This window comes from Anabas testudineus, chromosome 12, assembly GCF_900324465.2.
Source record: "Anabas testudineus chromosome 12, fAnaTes1.2, whole genome shotgun sequence".
NCBI classification, from domain to species: Eukaryota; Metazoa; Chordata; class Actinopteri; order Anabantiformes; family Anabantidae; genus Anabas; species Anabas testudineus.
In genome coordinates, this window is record NC_046621.1 from 18,831,750 (window position 1) to 18,854,852 (window position 23,103).

At 37.3% G+C, this 23,103-nt stretch overlaps 1 protein-coding gene across 1 annotated transcript in view; it reads right to left on the reverse strand.

Annotated features, from left to right (window-relative positions):
- Positions 1–455: 455 nt before the first annotated feature.
- Positions 456–23,103, reverse strand: part of rragd (ras-related GTP binding D) — a 56,116-nt gene continuing 33,468 nt past the window's right edge. Inside the window, exon 7 of the mRNA XM_026356097.1 lies at positions 456–4,360. Coding sequence (XP_026211882.1) covers positions 4,209–4,360 — 152 coding nt within the window. The 3' untranslated portion in view covers positions 456–4,208. The remainder of the gene's footprint in view (positions 4,361–23,103) is intronic.

The window sequence follows — 23,103 nt, forward strand, 5'->3', positions numbered from 1 at the left end:
ATGTTCAACAACATCTAGACAAGTCAAGAAAACTCTTGGATGGTTATAGCCAGTCTACAGTCAAGAGACACTTTATGAATATACTTACAAACCCATCAAAATGTCACAAAGTCTGACTGGTTCCGAAACAAGGTTCTGTGGCCTGATAAAACTAGAATGATGGGAAAAGAAAAGTATGGAGAAGGAAAGGAACGGCTCATGATCCAAAGTATACCACATCATCTGACAATGCTACTCAAGAGTTACTGAAGGCAAATAACTGGGATATTTTTTACTGGCCAAGTCATTCACCTGATCTTAACCCAACCCTTAAGGCAGAAAGGCTGTGGCTCAATAGGTAGAGCAGTTGACTGTCAATCACAGGATTGGTGGTTCGATTCCCGGCTGCCACGTCACATGCCAAAGTGTCCTTGGGCAAGATACTGAACCCCTAGTTGCCCCCGGCAAGTCTGCCATTGGTGTGTGTGTGTGTGTGAATGGGTGAATGAGAAGCAGTGTAAAGCGCTATATAAGTGCAGACCATTTACAACAAGAAGCAACTGAAGTCAGCTGAAGTAAAGGCCTGACAAATCATCTTGTTCCAGACAGTGACAGGCCAAATGCCAAAAAACTATCAAAACAAAAACATTCCATTATTTATGGACCTAACTGTAAATTGGAGTGAGCATACTCAGAGGTGACTGAACTCAGAGCTGATGTTTTGGAACAAAATACAAACTGCTCAATGTGAATTAACCAGTTTTGAGATGGAATACACTGTAACTTCCTGTATCTTATCAAGCTATATATTGTGTAAGAATCACATTATCTTCATGGTCAATCAGCTTACCAGGGCGGGCGTTTACTGTTCTCTTAATCCAATCAGATTTTCTGTTTAGATTAAGAGAAAACTTCTAAATCAGTTTGCCGATCTGCTGCTGTCTTTTTAGTATAGGATTTATGCAAACCTCCTCTACTTCACCACCAGTTATTATGAAAGACAGCGCTCCATGACTCCTGCTCCATCCACACCTTCAGCCATCACCTCTTCACCACCATTAACAGTCTGTAGACTCCTCAAAGGAGCATCTCCTTTTTAAAAAAATATGTTGCCAGAGGATATGAGCAGAGTGGAGTCGTGAGAATTTCCGCTACTCTCACTGAATCAGCATTTAACTTGAGCTGTAGCCCTACATTTCAAAGAAATGAAGACCAAGGACTTGCAACATTCGATTTTAACTGTAAAGTGCATTCTGGGTCTGGCTTGTGCATGCTTCAGGCTTGTGGTATGAACAGAACTGGATGCAATTGGAGTGAGAAGTAGGGCGTTGCTTTCTGCTCTGTCTAAAATTGATCTGCTCCTGCTCCCTTTTTATAAATTTTTATGCATTTTAAGCACTTTTTAGCCATATTGACTTAAAAGCTGAGGTTAAAGTACATTTTTGTATTAAACCTATAATAATACACAACAAAAAAGAAGGGACATTAAAATGTTACATTAGATCTAATCACAAATATGAATAAATACAAAAATAAAGTACATATAAATGAGTCATTATGAAGTATTTTTTGATCACACAGCAAACCAGATTTTGTCCACAGTGTCATTACTGTATGCATTCAGGTAATTCAGTTATACATTTCCTGCTCAGCAAACATTATGTCAGACAATGAAGGAGAACACACATAAACACACTTTGGTTTTAAAAGTGCAAACATATTCTCATTGTACATGACACCAGAACCTATAATTACTATATTACTATATTACACTTCTTAATAATACAAACAGGATTATTAAACCTTTTCCTGCCCAGTGATCCTATTTTTATTTAAGACCTTTAACGTCTAAGCACATAGAAAGCAACAGCTGGGTTCTTTTTATGATATATTTCAAACCTATTTATTCTAAAACATTTTAGACGTGCTTATTTCAGTCTAAAAAGTCTCAGAGAATACACATCAAAATATAGTGATTTTGCACGAGAAACAGAGTCAATTATTCAGAATCTTACAGTTTGACTCTGTTTTATTTATATTTGCAACTCTGGCTTTATTACATCTATCCTTGATCTTGTATTGAGACACAAATAACACTGATTGTAATATTGAAGTTTACACGTTTTACCATTCTATCATCAATCTTTACTCAGTATGCTTTTAAAAAATGTTTGCAGCTTATTAAACAAATTTAAACATCAAATGCCTTTTTTAAAAGGGTATTCACACGCCTAGTATAGTATAGTAGTATACTATAGTAGTATAGTAGTATGTGGGCGGTTTATCTCGTTCTTCCTGACAAACCCTGTCAAGCTCCATCAGATCTTCAGGTTTCTCCACACGTTTAATGGGGTTTAAATTTGGGCTTTGGTTGGGCCAGTCAGGTACCAGCAGAGACTTCACTGTAGCCATTCCAGCATTGACTTGACTGTTTGCTTCAGATCTTTGTCATGATGAAAGGTGAAATGTCATCGAAGTGTCAGGCCTCATTGACTTTGGTTCAGGTTTTTTTTAGGACGTTTAGGTGCATTCGCCTTTTTTTTTAGTTCTGACCAGAAGAGTCAGCAGAACACCAATGTTAAATTTTTGATCTCATCAGACTACAGAATCTTTTCTTTTAAAGTCTGGCAAACTCTAGGGGGATGTCGTCTGCCTTTTACAACAGTGACTTGCATCTAAACACTCTACCATAAAGGATCGAGATCTACTGAAATGTTTGTCTTCCAGGTGATTCTTTAGTCCTGGTGGTTACAGACATCTATCATTTCACAATCAATGTGCGTTTGGGAAAACTCGTCTTTAGAAATGGTTTAATAACCTAAGCCTGATCTATTTATCACTCAAAATGTAACTGTGACAGTTCCTTGGACTTGTTGGTTTTGTCCTGAAATGCAGTATGAATTGTAGTACAGTATGGTATATACACAGGTGTGTAGCTTTCTAAACGGTGTCCAATCTATTAATTTTTCATTAAGTAGTCTTGAAGCAGACAGGACTTTTTACATTAACTTGCTAACATTTTTAAACATTTTCATCTTAAAGAAATCTTTTTTTTTTTTTTTAAAAGAAGCAAATACAACATTTTTTTTATTAGTTTTTTGTGTTTGTTTTTAGCCTGTATTTGCTTCTGTTTAATAATAAGGCACTCCAACAGCACTGTTGCTGATTTTTCACAGTCTTTACTTTTATCTGGTATAACATTGGTTCCCAGATTGTCTCTGACATTCAGATTAGAAAAAACTAATTGGACACATTTAACATTAAAAAGTAAAAGGACAAAATGTAGGAGTGATTTGGTGTTTAAGGGACAATCAATGGAGCCTCCAGGTGAATGAGGCAGGCACATAGTAATTTTACAGTCATGTCTACATTCACCATTCATTCATGTATTGACAAGAAGTCATCACAACAGACATTCCATAAAAACATTTGGTGTTGACTCAGTATGCACACAACTACACTGAGCTCTGTATGCCTCAAGTTTTAGCATTTAGTTAAATGTGAATTGTGGAACATGTTTCTCTTTCGTAAATGCTGTGAATCTCAGGTTTAGCTCAAGCTTGCCCAGATTTGTTCCAGACAATCACGTGAGCAGAGCCACACTAGCACAATAAAATATAGAATGTTGAAATAAATGGTTAAATATTTGATGTGATTGTTTTTGGCGTCCGTCACTTGCCTGTCTCAAGAAACAACCACACTCTCTGTGACACATGCACACCACTACAAGACCCCACACAGTTTTTTATACCCATAGTCTATTTATTTCTTCTAGCGCACTTAGTCAAGGGTAATCTCTGCAAGCAGCTGTTCAAATCACACAAATCCCTTGCTGCTTTTATGTTGTGAAGTTATTAACGGTATACATAATGATTATCAAGGCTCCCACTTCAGCTTCTGTGGTCAATGCTGTATATGATCAATATTTTGCTCACCCGCTACAGAGGGTGGCTGGAGTAAAATCAATTACTAATACTTCTCAAGGAACGTACAAGAAAATAACTTTGTCTAGTAAATTTAGTCTGCATGGTAATATACAGTTTGTCCTTTGCTGCTGAGAGACAGCTCCTTCTAAAAACGAGATAGATAAAGAGACCAGAGCATTAAAGAGATGCAACAGAACAATTCCCAGAAAGATCAAAACTTTCATGTGTTTCTTTGAATGAGAATGGACTCTTGGACTGTTTACGGTACAACTGATGTATACTGGAGTGTGGTGTGACCAGTCCTTAGTAAGGGCTGTTGAGCACTCCATTGGTGATAGTCAGTTTGCTCCACCTCCTTTCACTGAGAAGTTTACGATTCTGTAGAACCTTTACTCGAACATCAAAAACCTCTTGGATGGCTTTCTTCAAGCAGTGAAAGTTGTAGTCAATCAGTCCTGCGAGGAACAGAAAGAGAGAGAGGACAAAGTCAAGCCTGCTAGGGGTCAACGAGGAAATACCCTTTTAAAAACTTGTACACAAGGGAAGTTACCTGCTGTAGCCTAACTTAGCCTAACTTTTTTTCTGGAAATGGGTTTTAAAACAAGACATAACAGATGAGGAGTCACTCTCTAATTCCTTGACTAATTAAATTATCACAGGGAAAAAATTCTAACAGATAAAAGAGCTCATAACAACGACTATGCAAAATTACCCCAATTAAAGATCATGGGCCTGATTTTAATGCTAAATCAATACTTGCATAAAAAAGGAGAATGTGTGAAGGGTCATTTCCCAAACTACCAATATACGCCCAATTTTCAAATTTGTGCACAAATTTAGTGCTTGCTATTTGATATATAAATGAATCAGATGTGAAATGTATAGCAATAATAATAATAATAATAATAATAATAAAAGCTTTATTGATCCTAATAGGGAAATTGTTATTGTTGAGATGCATATATCTAAGCCCCATCGGCTACAACAGGGTTTTGGTTTCTTGGGCCAAGGATACCTTGCAAGTAAATTGGAAAATATTGTGTTGGTAAATACATTTAAGAGGTAATTGCTCATTAATGTCTACGCACACAATAATTTAATGAACATAATAATAACAATAGCTGATATACAGCTACCTACACACACTGTCAAAACAAAATACACAGAAATACAAAAATCAACACTTAGTGAATAAAAGAGTTGAAGGCATTAGTACTGTGTGACACACATAAAAGGTTGTAAACAGCATCTAGCCTGTGTTTTTCTAACTTTGCAGACTGTCCTTAAAGACTCAGTAGATTATCTCCATGGAGACTTTTAATATCAAGAAATCCATCCACTGTCACTCACAGAACATTACTATCCATTTGTTACCAAACAACATAAAGCAGAAAAGGCCGACTATACAACTGCAGAGAAAAAAGGATGGAACAGAGCCAAACTGCACATACAAATACAAATACAGGCTTAGCTACCACACAAAAAGAATCTCATGTACAAGCAGTAACAGTGAAGTCCAACTGGCTTAGAGAATATAAACTGAACCACGACAACAGACACATGAATGGCACAATCATACATAATAAGATTTTATTGAGAAGAATGTCATTGGCTGATTGATTTACCAGGGGTTATCTACATTGTAGGTGAGTTTATTCACAGATATTTAGAACATTCTGGGGTTGTATGACTGCGAAGAGCCTTCGTATATCCAGGAAGTTACAATAACATCTATTAAATTGTGTCTGAGAATTCAGCAGTCGCCCAGCTTATTTCAGACAAGCATTCTGTATTAAGGTCTGGACAGATTGGATTTATGTCTGGGAGGTGTGGGTGGCAGTGCAGTGATCTTACCTACAATGTACTTGTGTTTTGAGGAACTACAGTAGTATAGTGAACGAAAAAAAAAAAAAAAAAAGACCCACATGCCACTGGGTTTGAATGCCTTTCTGAAACTCTCTTTTATTTGTTACAAAACTATTGTGATTTTAGTGTGAACAGCGATTTTAGTGTGAACAGCTGAGGGCGTTAATTACAGTTTATGTATATTTTTTGTTAAGTTTGCAACACCCTCTATTACAGAACAACTGCTTCATATGTTTAATCCACTACTTTTCTGATGACAAATAAACACCATAGTTTGAAGGGGAAGATCCTCCTGACTTTAACAAAAGTTGACCCATGAGGCAAAGTGGTCATCCACCAATCTTAGGATCAGTGGTTCAGTTCCCAGCTCCTCCTATCATGTGTTTATGTGCCTTTGGGCATGGCAGTTGATCTTAACTCTTCCCTGGTGGTTCAAGTTATGCCACTGATGTGTAAACAGGTAAATGAGAAACAATGTGAGGCCCTTTGAGAATGGTAGAAAAGCACCACATAAGTGCAAAACCATTTGACAATTACACACGTGGACTAAATTGTCGGTACCCTTCCGTTAAAGAAAGAAAATCCCACAAAGGTTACTAAAATAATTTGAAACTGACAAAAGTAATAATAAATAAACATTTACCAAAAATGAACTCATAAAAATCAGACATAGCTTTTGAGTTGTGGTTCATCAGAAGTTGAGCCACAACTCAGAAGAAACTAATGAAATCGGCCTGGACAAAAATGATGGTATCCCTAGAAAAATTGTAAAACAATTTGACCACAGGGACATGTTAAACTAACGTGTGTCCTGTAATTAGCATCACAGGTTTCTTCACACTTGTAATCAGTCAGTCTGCCTATTTAAAAGGTGAAAAGTGGTCACTGTGCTGTTTGGTATTATGGTGTGTACCACACCGAACATTGACCACAGAAAAGTAAAGAGAGAGTTCTCCCAAGATATTAGAAATAAAAATGATAGACTGTAAGACCATCTCTAAGCAGCTTAATGTTCTTGTGCCTACAGTTGCACATATTATTCAGAAGCTTAAGGTCCATGGGACTGTAGCCAACTTCCATAGAGATTAGAGGTAAAATCCAAGGTCAAGGTACATCGGAGTCAGATCACACCATCAGTCACTGTGTAAGTCAAAGTGGACTTAATTGAGGAGACCGAGGAGGACTCCACTGATGAAAGCAAATCTTAAAGAAAGAAAAAAAAGCATATTGACAAACCATAAAGCTTCTGGGAGAATGTCCTTTGGATAGATGAGACAAAAGTTTTTGGCAAGTCACATCAGCTCTATGTTGACAGATGCAAAAATGAAGCATACAAAGAAAAGTACACTGTATCTACTATGAAACATGGAGAAGGTTTGGTTATGTTCTGGGGCTGCTTTGCTCCATCTGGCACAGAGTGCCTTAAATCTGTGCAGGATACAATGAAATCTCAAGACTGTTAAGGCATTCTGGAGCAAAATGTGCTGCCCAGTGTCAGAAAGCTTGGTCTTTGTCATGTGTCATAGTCCTCCAACAGAATAATGAACCAAAATACAGCTAAAAACACCCAAGAATGGCTAAGACCAAATCACTGGACTATGCTGAAGTGGCCTTCTATGAGTCCTGATCTACTGTAAATCACATTGAACATCTGTGGAAAGAGCTGAAACATGCAGTCTGGAAAAGGCTTCTTCAAACCTGAGACAGTTGGAGCAGTTTGCTTGTGAGGAGTGGACCAAAATACCTGTCAACAGGTGCAGAAGTCTTATTGAAAAATATAAAAATTGTTTGGGTTGTGCACCAAAATATTAAGTTAAGGTTACCATCATAAAAAATTTCTGTTGAAGCAAAATGCAAAAATTTGAATTTTTATTTATTATTACTTTTGTCAGTTTCAAGTTATTTCAGTAACCTTTGTGGGTTTTTCTTTCTTTAATGGAAGGCTACCAACTATTATGTCCACATGTTTAAGCCATAGTGCAAGAGTCATTAGATATAAACAAAATAAGACCTCAGCAGAAATTCCATGCTAGGTTCAGGGCAGGTCATTTCAGCTGCCTCCTTATGACACTATCCAGTGACCAATAAGGTCCTTGATGGCTATTGGCACTGAACAGTACTTTTTGTAGACTTGCAAAAGAGGTGACTTGTCTTGTATTTGAATACACACAATATAGTGATTGTGGGCATGGGCACAACTCAAAAACTGAGTTACTTTATCAGAGTTCCCAATAGATCTATGCCCAGCTGTATTCTGTTAATCATAATCATGTCAGTCCTATATATATATATATATATATATATATATATATATATATATATATATATATATACATATATATGTATATATATATATATATATATATATATATATATATATATATATATATATATATATATATATATATATATATATATATATATATATGTATATATATATATATAAATACAATAACAGGACATTTCTGTATACTGATGACATAGTCCTGTACCAAACAATAGGCAAAGCACTTCACTCTTCAACCTTTTAACTCCTGCACATGTATGAATATCTCTAAACAAAGGCAGACCATTGATCCATATTTCAAAAAAGTTACATTCTTTGCAACCTGTATTGAGCAAATCTGTGAATACAAGTATCTGGGTAGATGACAAACTTTTACACCTTAGCATCACATATTAAAGCAGTTTGATGTCATAATCCCCTGCTTTACTTCCAGTCCACTGCCTTTAAAAAGCACTGCTTTCCTCACTTACTGTGAACTACTTTTTGAATAACAGCCCTTGGCTTTCCCCTCTGAAAGATCCTAAGTAGCCTATGTGCTCTTTACTCAACGGTCAAGGCAGATGGTGGGGCACAGCTGAGTGGTCCCAGGAAAGCAGACCATTGCTTTTCCTAATTTAAGTGACTCAAATATTTGAAGCCAGGAGGACAAAGCTCCTCACTCTCTCTTGAACTTGTCTTGAGGCTCCTGATCTGTTGTGGATTATATTGTGGAAAAGGTACTCATGAATGTTTTTCGCCGAGGCCTGTCAGACAAAATCTTAGATGGGCTTATGATTTTTGATCATCCCAATACACTTCAGAGTCTCATGACCTTTCCTCCAGTATCAAAAATAGCTTCCAGGAGCACCAAATGTACTGGCCTCAGTTTCTTCATTATGCTAATCTGTCACTTCACTTGTCAACCACTTGCTGTCCTGTAACAGAATCCAGACCTTCATCAGCCCCTCTCTGTGACCACCCAAAACTGATCCAGTTGGGCTGCTTTTATTTCTCCACCGGGGGAATGGGAGTGGTGTTTCAAACGGAACCTCTGTCTTTATTGTGGGGAACCCGGCCATCAGGTTAGCTTTTGTACATTAAAAAGACGTGCTCGGCATGCGATGGGAGGCTTCTAGGCCTTCTGCTCTGTCCATTCCTGCTTTCATTAACTTCCATGCCAATTGATGGACTGTAATATACAGTGGCTTCTCCCCTCCAGATCCAGCCCATCTCTTTGCCTCAGCCTCTACATGTCCATTCCTTAAATGATCAACAGCCCAAAACGGATTCTGAAAAAATATTCTTTATCCATTTGGAGTAGAATCCAACTTGTCTTGCCACCTGTCTTCATTTTGCTACTGCGTGCAATCTGAAGATCTTAAAAATCCTGATATCTCCAAGGCCCCTAATGATGTCAAGGGGGTATTTAACAAGGCAAAAGCCATCCCTTTTCCTCTGTGACAGCAGCTTTGACCTCCTCCCTGGCACGACCCCACCCTGGTGCTACCTTTTCTCTCTTTCTCCCCCATTGAGCATTTTAACTATTACAGGATGCAACAGATTCACAAAGCTGGATCTCAGAAATGCCTACCATCTGGTCCGAATCCGAGTGGGCAATGAATGGCTGACCAATGCCAGAGCAGTCTTCTAGAACTTGGTAAATGGGAGATATGCTGAATAAGTTTGTTTTTCTCCATATTGACGTTTTGGTGGCCTATGCGGTCCAATGGCCAGACCGAGAGAATCAATCAGCAGCTCAAGACTGGAATGTGTCTCTTTAGCAGCCAAGAGCCATCTTCATGGGCAAAGAACCTCGCCTGGGTAGAGTAAGCGCATAACTCCCTTCCATTGTTTTTCCCGTGAGGAAGCTGAAGTTATGGTTCTGTCTGCAGCTTAGACAGACGCTGAGCAATGGTGGACTCTAATTTTTTGGTCAGGGTTGTTGTGGGCGGGGTTTGGACCCAGCCTGAGGTTTGACTGTGTGTGACGTCAACCCTAGTATACATATAAATAGCGAAGAACTCTCAATGGTACATTCAAGGAGTGGATTCTAAAGAACAGGAAAATGTAAAAAAAAAGAAAATAAAACGGAGGATTGCATTTACAACATACTTGGCGTGTAACTACATAAGATAACACTATTGATTCCCCAAAGGGGAAATTCACATGAAACATAATCTGCTCCAGCATATTTTTACAGGTCTACTAAAATGTATGAATAAATTCATTGATTTTTATTCATTACAATTTTTATAGCTGTTATTATTTTGAGTTTTCAATGTATTTAATGTAAACACAACACTACTACAATAAACACAATATTGATTTATGTAATGTTATCTCTGTGTTATTTAATTTGGCATCAAACACCATTTTTGCCAAAACCTCCACACTTGCTAATTATTGGATGTACTAATTCTTAGCTTATGTACTAATATTACTGATACATTTATTTATAGAGCACTTTTCTAAACAAAGTGCTTCACATAGAAAAAACAGAAAGAGAACAGTAAGTTCAATTCAAATAGAGAATTAAAAATAGAAAACTTAACAAATCCTACTTGAGCTAGCACTAGATGACGGTGGAAAAGAAAAACTCCCTCAGAAGAACCTACAGCAGAACGAAGCTCAGCCATCTGCCTCAACCGGTTGGGGTAAGTGGAATATGTATATAAGGAAAAGATGAGTAAAACTAATAATAATAAATTAATAATAAACAAGTTTAACAGCAACAACAAACTATAGTTTACCTTTAGAAATGATGAAAGGCTCGCTGGTAAAAGTATGTTTTGAGAGATTTAAAAGATGTTACTGAGTCAGCTGGGATATATAGCTGGGGGAATGGCCATGCTGGAATTTAAAAGTTATCAATAAAATCATAAAAGTTATCCAAAAATATACTGGGTGCCACCGTAAGGAAGCTAAGACAGGAGCTAAGACAGGATCTGTAGTGACAGATTATGCTGCAGGTGTAGTGTTACTGAGCACCAGTTTTCATTTCCACAGTGAAAATTATGACACATGTGGAGTGAAGACCTGTTTGTCCTTAACATTAAAGCCAACAAGAAAGGTATGCAACAAAACATCTACACAAGCCTGAGCAAATTTCACACCATCTGTGAAAAAGCTGAAAGTGAATAGAGAATGGCTTCTACAATAGGATAATGATCCCTAACATATGTTGAAATCCACCATGAACTACCTCAAGGGACCTCTTAGTACCCTGACTTAAACATAATTCCAAACATGCTGCTAGATCTTAAAAGAGCTGTGCTTGCAAGACAGCCCAAGAATATTGCAGAACTATTTTTGCAAGGGAGCATAAGGGAAAATCCTAAACAAAAGAAGGGAAAGAATTTATCTCTAGAAAAAGTGTTGTTGTTGTGTGCAAGCTGAGATATCGGCCAAAAGGAGTGTTGATACAGTGAGGGGAAAAAAGTATTTGATCCCCTGTGGATTATGTACATTTGCCCACTGACAAAGAAATAATCTATAATTATACTCTATAATTTTAATGGTATGTTTATTTTAACAGTGAGACAAAAAAAAAATCCAGAAAAACAGATTTCAAAAAAGGTCATAAATTGATTTGCATTATAATGAGTGAAATAAGTATTTGATCCCTCATCAATCAGCAAGATTTCTGGCTCCCAGGTGTCTTTGCTACAGGTAAAGAGCTTTGATTAATCACAGCTCGGTACCTGTAGAAAAGACACCTGTCCACAGAAGCAATCAATTAATCGGTTTCCTAACTCTTCACCATGGCCAAGATTAAAGAGCTGCCAAGAATGTCAGGGACAAGATTGTAGACCTACACAAGGCTGGAATGGGCTACAAGACCACTGTCAAGCAGCTTGGTGAGAAAGTGACAACAGTTGGTGCAATTCATTCTCAAGTGGAAGAAACACAAAATAACTCTCAGTCTCCCTCATTCTGGGGCTCCATGCAAGTTTTCACCTTGTGGAGTTTCAATGATCATGAGAAGGTGAAGAATCAGCCCAGAACTACACGGAAAGATCTTGTCAAGTATCTCAATGTAGCGGGGACCACAGTGACCAAGAAAACTATTGAAAGTGACTATTGAATTGATTAAGAAACGTCTGATCTCTATGATTGCCCACAAGGGGTTTGCCACCAAGTAGGTCATGTTTAATGTGTTTAAGTCATGTTTTGTGAAGGGTTCAAATACTTATTTCACTCATTAAAATGCAAATCAATTATAACTTTTTTATAATGTGTTTTTCTGCATTGTGCAGTTACAAGTTCAAAACCGTTATGTGTTATTTGTCCCTGACAGCAAATGACCCATTGTGTTGGAGCAGTGATTATACAGGTAATACACTAAATGACTGCTTTAGACATTAAAAACCTAAACACAATCTACAGTAGTTGTGTATTATAATAAAATACATTCACTATATGCTATTTATCAAAATAAGCTAAATAAAATACAATTACCATTTAACCTCATCTTAAGAAGCTCTTCTTTATAACAACATCAGAGTTTTTTTGAGTTGGTAAGGAGTCCTTTGTCCTAGATGGTTGCAGGTGAATAAATAGCTTCAGAGAAATGGAAGAGGAATGATCTGGACTGTGCAGCATGGCTTACGTCACAAAAAACATTACATTACCTGGAGCAATATGCAGAACTCAGAATCTGTTATTTTTATAGCTCACCAGTTGCAGCTGCTGCTTTTTTGTTATCTTCTGGAACATTTTATAGAACCGCATTTTCATATTCCTCAGGGGGATGTAGTAATAATTGTCTTTTTGTAATATTTCTTCTCTATCAGCATAAGGCTGTCCTCTCTGATCAAGTTTGGTTTTCATTTTCCCATTTTGGCTAAATGTCTGTGTAAATGTGTTTCTGTTTAAAGGGGATTGCATGCTAATTGAGAATGAATAAAACATAGAATCAATATTTTTAGGAATAAACAAAGGGGAAGATGCCTGAATTTTATGTCTCTCTGTGCTGTGACTTGTTTGATGATGTAAAGTCACTGTTGTAAATAAGCACTGGGAGTTTCTATTCTGCATCCTGGCAAACTGACATCTTGGCCTATTCAAAAGTGAAGTTCTCTGTGATTCAGTAGTGAAAAATACAGCTTCTAAAACAAGCGTTATTTCCTAGGCTTAATGTCTTATAAATTTCAACCTATAACACAATTGATTACTATTGAATGATTATTTGTGAGAATAGGAAAAGGTTAGGAGTAGTCTCTAATTGAGATCCATGCCTATCACTCACACTGGTGCTGTCATTATTGCATACTACAGATATATGATTTCACATTTCATGAAATGTGTTGAGCTACAGGGATGTACTATTATATCCATGCATCTTTCATGAATGATAATACATTGACAAGTCTGGATTTCACTAAGCAAACACATAATTATTTGGACCTAAAAATCTCAGAGACACTATGTCTAATCACATTCTCACCCTTGATGACTTAGTATTGGCCTCAAGTATCTCTTTCACTTCATACATCAAATAAATCTCTAGAACTGCCTTTTTTCACCTGCCTTTTTTCATTGTTAGAATTGGGAGCATCCTGTCCCAAAGTGATGCTGAAAAACTAGTCCATGCATTTGTTACTTCCAGACTGGACTATTGTAATTCCTTATTAATAGGATGTCCCAATAACTCAGCCGCCAGTTAATCCAAAATGCTGCAGCCAGAGTTCTGACTGGACTTAGTAAAAGAGATCATATTTCTCCAACGTTAGCTTCTCTCCATTAGCTCCCTCTAAAAAACCAGAATTGAATTTAAAATTCTTCTCCTCACTTATAAATCACTTAATAATCAGGCTCAATCTTATCTCAAATTCAATTCAATTCAGTTCAGTTTTATTTGTATAGCGCCAATTTACAACAGTCGTTATCTCAAGGCACTTTACAGTGTAAGGTTTAAGACCGTACAGAAAATATTTATACAAAAAATTATAGCGAAAACCCAACAATCCCATTTTAGCAAGCTTTAGACAACAGCGGAAAGGAAAAACTCCCTTTAGAGGAAGAAATTTCCAGCAGAACCAGGCTCATAGTGGGCGGCCATCTGCCTCGACCGGTTGGGGTGAGTGGAAAGAGAAGAAAGAAAAGAACAGCAGGCAATAAAGACAACAACAAGCAGCAAGAACATTGGGCAGGTCAACTGGATTCTGGAGATGTACAGCTCCAGTCCGAGGATACCTGCAGAAAAGTACAGAGAGAGGGAGACAGAGAGGAGGAAACACAACTAAAAGAGAGAGAAGACACAAAGTAATGCAATGGTGGCATTTGCATTGATACAGGAGAAAGGAGAGGAGCTCAGTTTATCAGTAGAGTTCCCCCAGCAGACTAAGCTATATCAGCATAACTAAGAGATGGTTCAGAGTCACCTGATCCATCTCTAACTATAAGCTTTATAAAAAAGAAAGTTTTAAGTATAGTCTTAAATGTGGAGAGGGTGTCTGCCTCCCGAACCTGAACTGGGAGCTGGTTCCACAGGAGAGGGGCTTGGTAGCTAAAGGCTCTGCCTTCCATTCTACATTTGGAAACTCTAGGAACCATAAGTAAACCTGCAGCCTGAGAACGTAGAGTTCTGCTTGGAAGACATGGGACTATGAGGTCTTTAAGATAAGATGGAGCGTGATTATTAAGGGATTTATAAGTGAGGAGAAGATTTTTAAATTCAATTCTGGATTTTACAGGGAGCCAATGGAGAGAAGCTAACATAGGAGAAATATGATCTCTCTTGCTAATTCCAGTCAGAACTCTGGCTGCAGCATTTTGGATTAACTGGAGGCTTTTTAATGAGTTATTGGGACATCCTACTAATAGTGAATTACAATAGTCCAGTCTGGAAGTAACAAATGCATGGACTAGTTTTTCAGCATCACTTTGGGACAGGTTGCTCCTAATTTTAACAATGTTTCTCAGGTGAAAAAAGGCAGTTCTAGAGATATCTTTGATGTATGAAGTGAAGGAGATATCCTGATCAAAAATAACTCCGAGATTTCTTACAGTATTACTTGAGGCCAGTACTAAGTCATCAATGGTGAGAACGTGATTAGACATAGTGTCTCTGAGATTTGTAGGCCCAAACAGTATAACCTCTGTCTTGTCTGGATTTAGGAGAAGGAAATTGGAGGACATCCAGGTCTTTATGTCTTTTAAGCATGCTTGAAGTTTGACTAATTGATTAGTTTCTCCTGGTTTCATAGATAAGTATAGCTGGGTATCATCTGCATAACAATGGAAATTTATAATAGTATTTCCTAATAATATTGCCTAAAGGGGACATATATAAAGTGAAAAGAATCGGTCCAAGCACAGATCCCTGTGGAACTCCATAGCTGAGTTTGCTATGCATGGAAGACTCATCATTAACGTGTACAAACTGAAATCTATCTGATAGATACGATTTAAACCACTCTAGTGCTGTTCCTTTGATTCCAATGACATGTTCCAGTCTGTGTAATAAAATGTTGTGATCTATAGTGTCGAATGCAGCACTAAGATCTAACAAGACGAGTATAGAGAGTAGACCACTGTCTGATGCTAACAGAAGATCATTAATAACCTTTACCAGTGCTGTTTCTGTACTATGATGTACTCTAAATCCTGTCTGGAAATCTTCATACACGTTATTGCTACGCAGGTGGTCGTACAATTGCTTAGAAACTATCTTTTCAAGGATTTTAGAGATAAGGGGCAGATGGGATATTGGTCTATAATTCGCTAAGACCCCTGAGTTCAGAGTAGGCTTTTTGAGCAGGGGCTTGACTACAGCAACCTTAAAAGCCTGTGGTACGTAGCCTATTTGTAAAGATAGATTGATCTGATCTAATATGGACATGCTGATCAAAGGTAAGACATCCTTGAGGAGTCTAGTCGGGATGGGATCTAAGAGACATGTTGATGGTTTAGAGGAATTAATTACTGAAATTAATTCAGAATGATCTACGGGGAGGAAGCAGTCTAAGTACGAGCGTTGTCTTGGAGATGAGTCTAGAGTTGTTGTACAATCCATGCTATATGCAGGGAGGATCTGATAAATTTTTTCTCTAATAGTTATGATTTTATTTGTAAAGAAATTCATAAAATCATTGCTGCTGAGAGTTGAGGGAATACTAGGCTCAACCGAGCTATGACTCTTTGTCAGCCTGGCTACAGTGCTGAAAAGAAATCTGGGGTTGTTCTTATTTGCCTCTATTAATGAGGAGCAATATGAAGTTCTAGCTTTACACAGGGCTTTTTTATATATTATTAAACTATCTTTCCAAATAGGGAATATTCATCTAAATTGGTGGAACGCCACCTCCCTTCCAACTTACGTGATTTCTGCTTTAAGCTACAGATTTGTGAATTGTACCATGGAGCTAACTTCCTCTGACTCACTAGCTTCTTTTTCAGAGGAGCAACAGTATCAAGTATTGTTCCAAGTGAAGCACCAGTACTATTAACAAGATAGTCCACTTGTGCTGGAGTAACATTGAAATAACTGCCTTCCTCTGTGTTGGTACATGGCTCTGAAATAAAAGATGGAATCAGTTCCTTAAATTTGTCAACAGCATTTTCACATAAACATCTACTGTAGTGAATCTTATCTGTAGGTTTAGTAAAGTTTGGTAGTGTAAATTCAAATGAAATTAGGAAATGGTCAGATAAAAGAGGGTTTTTGGTGAAAAACTATTAACTGATCAACTTCCACCCCGTATGTCAGAATAAGATCAAGGGTGTGATTAAAACAGTGAGTGGGTTTATTTACATTTTGGGTAAAACCAATGGAGTCTAATAGTTAATTAAATGCAGTGTTGAGGCAGTTATCATCAACATCTACATGGATATTAAAGTCACCCACTATAATGACTTTATCTGCACTAAGAACTAAATCACATAGAAACTCTGAGAATTCAGTTAAAAACTAAGGGGCAAGAAGACGGTACACAATAACAAACAGGACTGGTTTTTGAGTTTTCCAGTTAGGATCAGAGCGGCTAAGAGTGAGGCTCTCAAATGAATTAAAACTATGTTTAGGTTTGGGGTTGATTAATAAACTTGAGTGGAAGATTGCTGCTACTCCTCCACCCCGACCTGTGTTTCTAGGATCATGATAATTAACATGACTTGAGGGGGTCGGCTTTTAAGGTTGCTGTAGTCAAGCCCCTGCTCAAAAAGCCTACTCTGAACTCAGGGGTCTTAGCGAATTATAGACCAATATCCAATCTGCCCCTTATCTCTAAAATCCTTGAAAAGATAGTTTCTAAGCAATTGTACGACCACCTGCGTAGCAATAACGTGTATGAAGATTTCCAGACAGGATTTAGAGTACATCATAGTACAGAAACAGCACTGGTAAAGGTTATTAATGATCTTCTATTAGCATCAGACAGTGGTCTACTCTCTATACTCGTCTTGTTAGATCTTAGTGCTGCATTCGACACTATAGATCACAACATTTTATTACACAGACTGGAACATGTCATTGGAATCAAAGGAACAGCACTAGAGTGGTTTAAATCGTATCTATCAGATAGGGGGTCGACTCATTCATCCTGCTGCAGCCAGGTTTCAGTAAGAAAGAACTCATTGTTCCATATTTTCCAAGCAGAACTCGTTCTCAGACTGCAAGTTTACTTGTGGTTCCTAGAGTTTCCAAATGTAGAATGGGAGGCTGAGCCTTTAGCTATCAAGCCCTGTGGAACCAGCTCCCAGTTCAGGTTCTGGAGGCAGACACCCTCTCCACATTTAAGACTAGGCTTAAAACTTTCCTTTTTTATAAAGCTTGTAGTTAGAGATGGATCAGGTGACTCTGAACCATCTCTTAGTTATGCTGATATAGGTTAGTCTGCTGGGGAAACTCTACTGACAAACTGAGCTCCTCTCCTCTCTCCTTTCTTCTATATCAATGTAAGTCCACCATTGCACATCATTAACTTTGTGTCTTCTCTCTCCTGTAGTTGTGTTTCCTCCTCTCTGTCTCCCTCTCTCTCTGTACTTTTCTCCAGGTATCCTCGGCCTGGAGCTGTACATCTCCAGAATCCAGTTGACCTGCCCAATGTTCTTGCTGCTTGTTGCTGTTTTTGTGCCTGCTGTTCTTTTCTCTCTTTTCTTTCCACTCACCCCAACCGATCGAGGCAGATGGCCGCCCACTATGAGCCTGGTTCTGCTGGAGGTTCCTTCCTCTAAAGGGAGTTTTTCCTCTCCACTGTTGCCTAAAGCCTGCTCAAAAGGGATTGTTGGGTTTTCTATATCATTTTTTGTATAATTATTCTCTGTAACACTACCAGTTAGTCATATAAATGTTCTTTAAAGATTTTCTAAATGATGAAATGATGCCACACTGAATGTGTGCTGCAATCAATTCAAGAAATATTGAACTAGTTCTGGTTCACCTGGTGGGTGGCAGGTATTTACAGCAGTTTTTGTTCGTGCAACTCCTGTTTTTCTGAGGTGATTGGATCTTTCTGATGCCCTGCCTTTGTAAGAGCACCTTTGTAACTTTTGGTGACTTTGTCAGGATTCACATGTAACCATTGATACAGCCTGGTTTTAAATGGCAACAGCTAGCCTGCTACTAGCTATTAGCCCTGCAGAATACCAGTGTGCTCCTAGGAAGAAGACCAGAAATCCACCAGGAGCTGAGGAAGTGAAGTTGTGGAGCAGGAGAGAAGTGCTGAGAAAAGCTACTGTGATGACTCATCTGCAATGATCACAGACCAGGCTGGAGATGGTTGAAAGCATTTGGTGCTGATGAACAGGCCAACAAGGCAACAAAGTAACCTAGATAAACTCAGAGTGATGTGCTTAATTTTTCAACTGAAAGGCACCTGTCAATTTAATGCTTCCGTCAAACTATATTATCATCTGTCTCACCTCTCTAATTATATTCCCCTTTGGGGGATTAATAAAGTCTTATTTTATATTATCTTATGCAACCACAATATCTGACAGTCTCTCTCATCACATTTAATTTTCCTTCATCCAAACATATGCGAATAACTAAATATATAATGTTTTGTCATTCAGTATTTTAACTCAAAGTTAAAACCAGAAATGTCGGGTATTCTCTGTCTAAAGGGCCATATTAGACCTTGTGTTGCTGTAACCTTTAAATGATGGCATTCAATTGAGACTTTTAAATCTGAAAGTGAAAAACATGGTTTACAAACTTAAAACCAACAAAAAAAATGAAATGGTGACTTAAAACACACACGCATAGAAATACAGATGCAAAAGCTGACTGAGCTAAGCTGATGAGATGAGTAGAAACACAGGAATGATGAAGCACAGGTCCTAAAAGGCAATGTCTAGACTTGCCAAGATAAACTTACTTCTCCATGGCTAGATTAGGGACCCAAATGAAATTAAATCAAATTAATTTGTATTCATACTGAATAGCAAAATCTCACATTTGTCTCTTGCTGCTTCTTTTAGTAATTACAAAACCAAGCCCCTACTAAAAAAAAGGTGTAAATCATAGTTCTATCATGTCTTAAATTGCATGTGGACAGACTCGTTAACAGTGTTAATTTTTAATAGGTATTTATTTTCTCTTAGTTTCAGTCAAGATTTAGTATGTGAACTCATATTTAGTTTACATCATGTTTTAGTCATAGGTTACCTTGTAATGATGCTATTATGAGCTGCTTTGTGAGACTAATCATTTCCTGAAGGTAAAGCAATTATTCTTATTGAATATAGAGGTGTGAGTACTGGGTAAAAAAAATACTATGTAAATGCAGCCAGTATTGGGTTAAATAAAGATCTGGTGCAAATAGATGATCAGTGCAAAATCTGCTATCTTTGTGTCACTTTGCATTTCTAACCGGAGCTGACTGCACGAGTGTTATGAACATCTGGCAGGGTTAGTATCATCAAACAAGTCAGTCTGCAGAGTCCTACAGAGTATAAACTGCTTCAGCCTGGGGAGGTTTTAAAATGAGTGATTACACCAATTAGACAAAACAATGTGGAGGTTTGATCTGGTGATTTTATTTTTTTGCTGGCTTTGATTGACAGGGGTCAGAACAACAACATACACAGTTGCTCAAAATGACAACAAGGTCTTCTAACAATTACGCTTCTACCAGCTACAACTAAACTGCAATTGCAAATATGTTTTGTGGGGGAATGTAATTGCCAATTGTTTTTCCGTAAATGTCATGATGTCAGTAATCAATATAAATGACAAGTCGAAAATACATTATACATATTTAAAGAGCCCATATTATGCCCTTTACAGGCATAAAAAAAACAGTTCCAATGTACACTATTATGCCCGAAAAAAACGTGTAGATTATAGTGAGCGGCAAGTGTGAAAATATGTGAACAGATCATCTTCAAAACGGCCAGTTTTGCCGCCTGTTCCCCTCGTCCATTTCCCCCCTCGGTTTGCAGCATATGGTTTTGACTTCCATGTAAAAAGTTCAAAAGCAAACAAACAAACAAAAAAAGATGTTTAGCATTATTGTGCAGCTACATTCATTAACTACATTCGACAAACTAACCCAGTAAACGAATGAGACAAAATACTGAGTGTTGGTAAAACTTACAGCTTCACGCAATGTCTCTAGGACATCTTGGCTGTCTTGTGTGTAATTAGCCACATTACAAATTAGTCACGATAGTGACATCATATTTGAGCTAATTCGTCAGTTTGTATTTTGTTCAGCTTCAGAGCTTTTATTTTGTTACTTTGTATATTTAGTCAGTGTGGGTTACTTTGTATTTTTCCAGCATTAAAGTTTTTATGGTTGGATTCAGACTCTCAAAGTCTTAAGAGGGTTAAGATCAGAGAAAAACTAAGGGCTGGGTCAATATAGAAATTTTGACAATGAGTCTTGCACACAACGTCTGGATTAAAATTAAACCCCAAACACAATCTCTAACCATAACCAAAGTACTTGGTTTGTGAGGACCCCACATGGTTGCATCTACCATAGCCTCACAACCAGCGGCTACAAGGCCAAAATAAACAACTTCAGCAATGGAAACTTGAGAAAGGCATGAAAGGACAGGGAGGAGTTGAAAGAGGTTAACTGATGCAGTAATGTTTATGATTCCAGTAAAAACTGCATACTGCTCAAAAGAGTACGAGACACCCAGCCACAAATATTTTTCTAACATGGCCATTCCACCACAGTAGTCCAAAAGATTCATTACAAAAATTAAAAATGCAGCATTTGCTATAACAACAGATTGATGGTCTAGCTATCCTTCTGATCCCTAATTGAGTCTAACCATTCATTTAATTCAAAACTTGTCTGTTATTATTTTTTCTATTGGGATTTGTTAACTTGCTATATTTCTCTTAAATAGGGACATATTTGATTGTGAAGTTCAGTAACTTGCAAAATAAAATTAAAATCCAACTGTCACTGTTTGTTATTACACAGTTTGGAATAAGGTAAAAAAAAATAAACAAAGCCCATATTTTCCATGGTTACAGGAAAGTCTCACAAGAACACTTGAAACACAAGATATGAATGTAATATTCTGGCTCACTTATTTAATGGTGAGAGTTTTCTAAGCTGGTAAGTAACGTCAGGACCTACACTCTACACTAATGTTATAGGCATAAACACAGCAGCAGAGGAATCACAAGACAGCTGAGCTGCACTCCAATAGAATGTTAGATAAACAAGCTACTCTACTACCATACAATTCACTACTACCATAAAAATAGTTTTAAAAGTTTCACACCATGTCTCTAGGACAGAGGGCCAAAACTCAAAGCACATTTTAGGTCGCCGGTCGAACAGGATAAATATTTATTGAACATGCTAAAACAAAATCTTTTTGTGAATAAAAACACACAGGAATATTATTCCAGAATAAATAAACTTCAACTTTATAAAACTTAAAATACTTTTCTCTCCATCAAAACATCTCTTGTCAAAATTATACAAGTTACAACTATGAACATGCATGTTTTTCCACAAAAGTAAATATAACAAATCAAAACATTCAGTTCCCTTTGCTGTTGTGCCATTTTATAAAAAATAAACATAAACATTGAATATCTTTAAACATCTTGCTCTCTATAACAATATCTCCTGTCAAAATTATTCAAAATACTGTATGAGCATGGTCCAAAAAACCCTGAGAATGTAAATAAAATTTGTGCTTTTCAATAAAAAATTTAAATAAGGTTCTGTGTTGTGGAGATTATCCTGATGTTTTGGGTTTAAAGTGCCATCTTAGATTAATTTCCTTAATTACAGCCACATTAGCTCCACAAATAAGACACATGGGTTTACTGGCAAAGTCAATAAACATACTCCTCCTCCCATCAATTTTGAAAGGCTCTGTTTTCGGAATCAACATTTCTTTTCGGCATTGTTAAGGGCTAGCTTTGACTTTACAAAGGGGTTGTTTACAGCAACAGACCCTTGATTTCATTGACGCGGGAATGTTCGCAGGTAACCTATCATTCGGCAGCTGTTGCACTGCATTATGGGATCTATAGTTTGTGTGTTATCAGCGCTCCATATCACCAGGCCATTAATAATAATAATATAATAATTATTATAGATCTATAGAAAATTATCTCTCGGGACAGATATAATTGTACGCCGGGCCGGATGTGGCCCGCAGGCCTTGAGTTTAACACCTATGCTCTAGGACATCCTGAGTATTCCACTGTGTAATTAGTCCAAACTTTTCTCCTGCATAATCATATCAGCATGTGGAAATTCAGTTGTATGGTACAATAGGTTTACATTGTAAGTACGGGTAAATTGAACATAAAACACATTTTTTTTTAAATCCACCGTTTCTTTAGGTTCTCGGAGTATGAGAGTAAAAGAATACTGTGTTTAGCTGTACATCCAACAACTGAACACTGTCTGTGCTTTGCACAATGTACCAAAGAGTCATGTGTACAAAACTGACAAAAAAGAGAATTTTGCATAATATAGGCCATATTCCTTACCAGCAGTCAGCTGAATCAAGATCTTAAATGCAATTAAAAACAGTTGAAACAGCAAACAATATTTTCTCCTCTAATAATTATCTTAAAGTTTCTTTAAAAAGTTGAGAGAAATGTATCAGTGCATCCTCATCACGCTGTGGAAC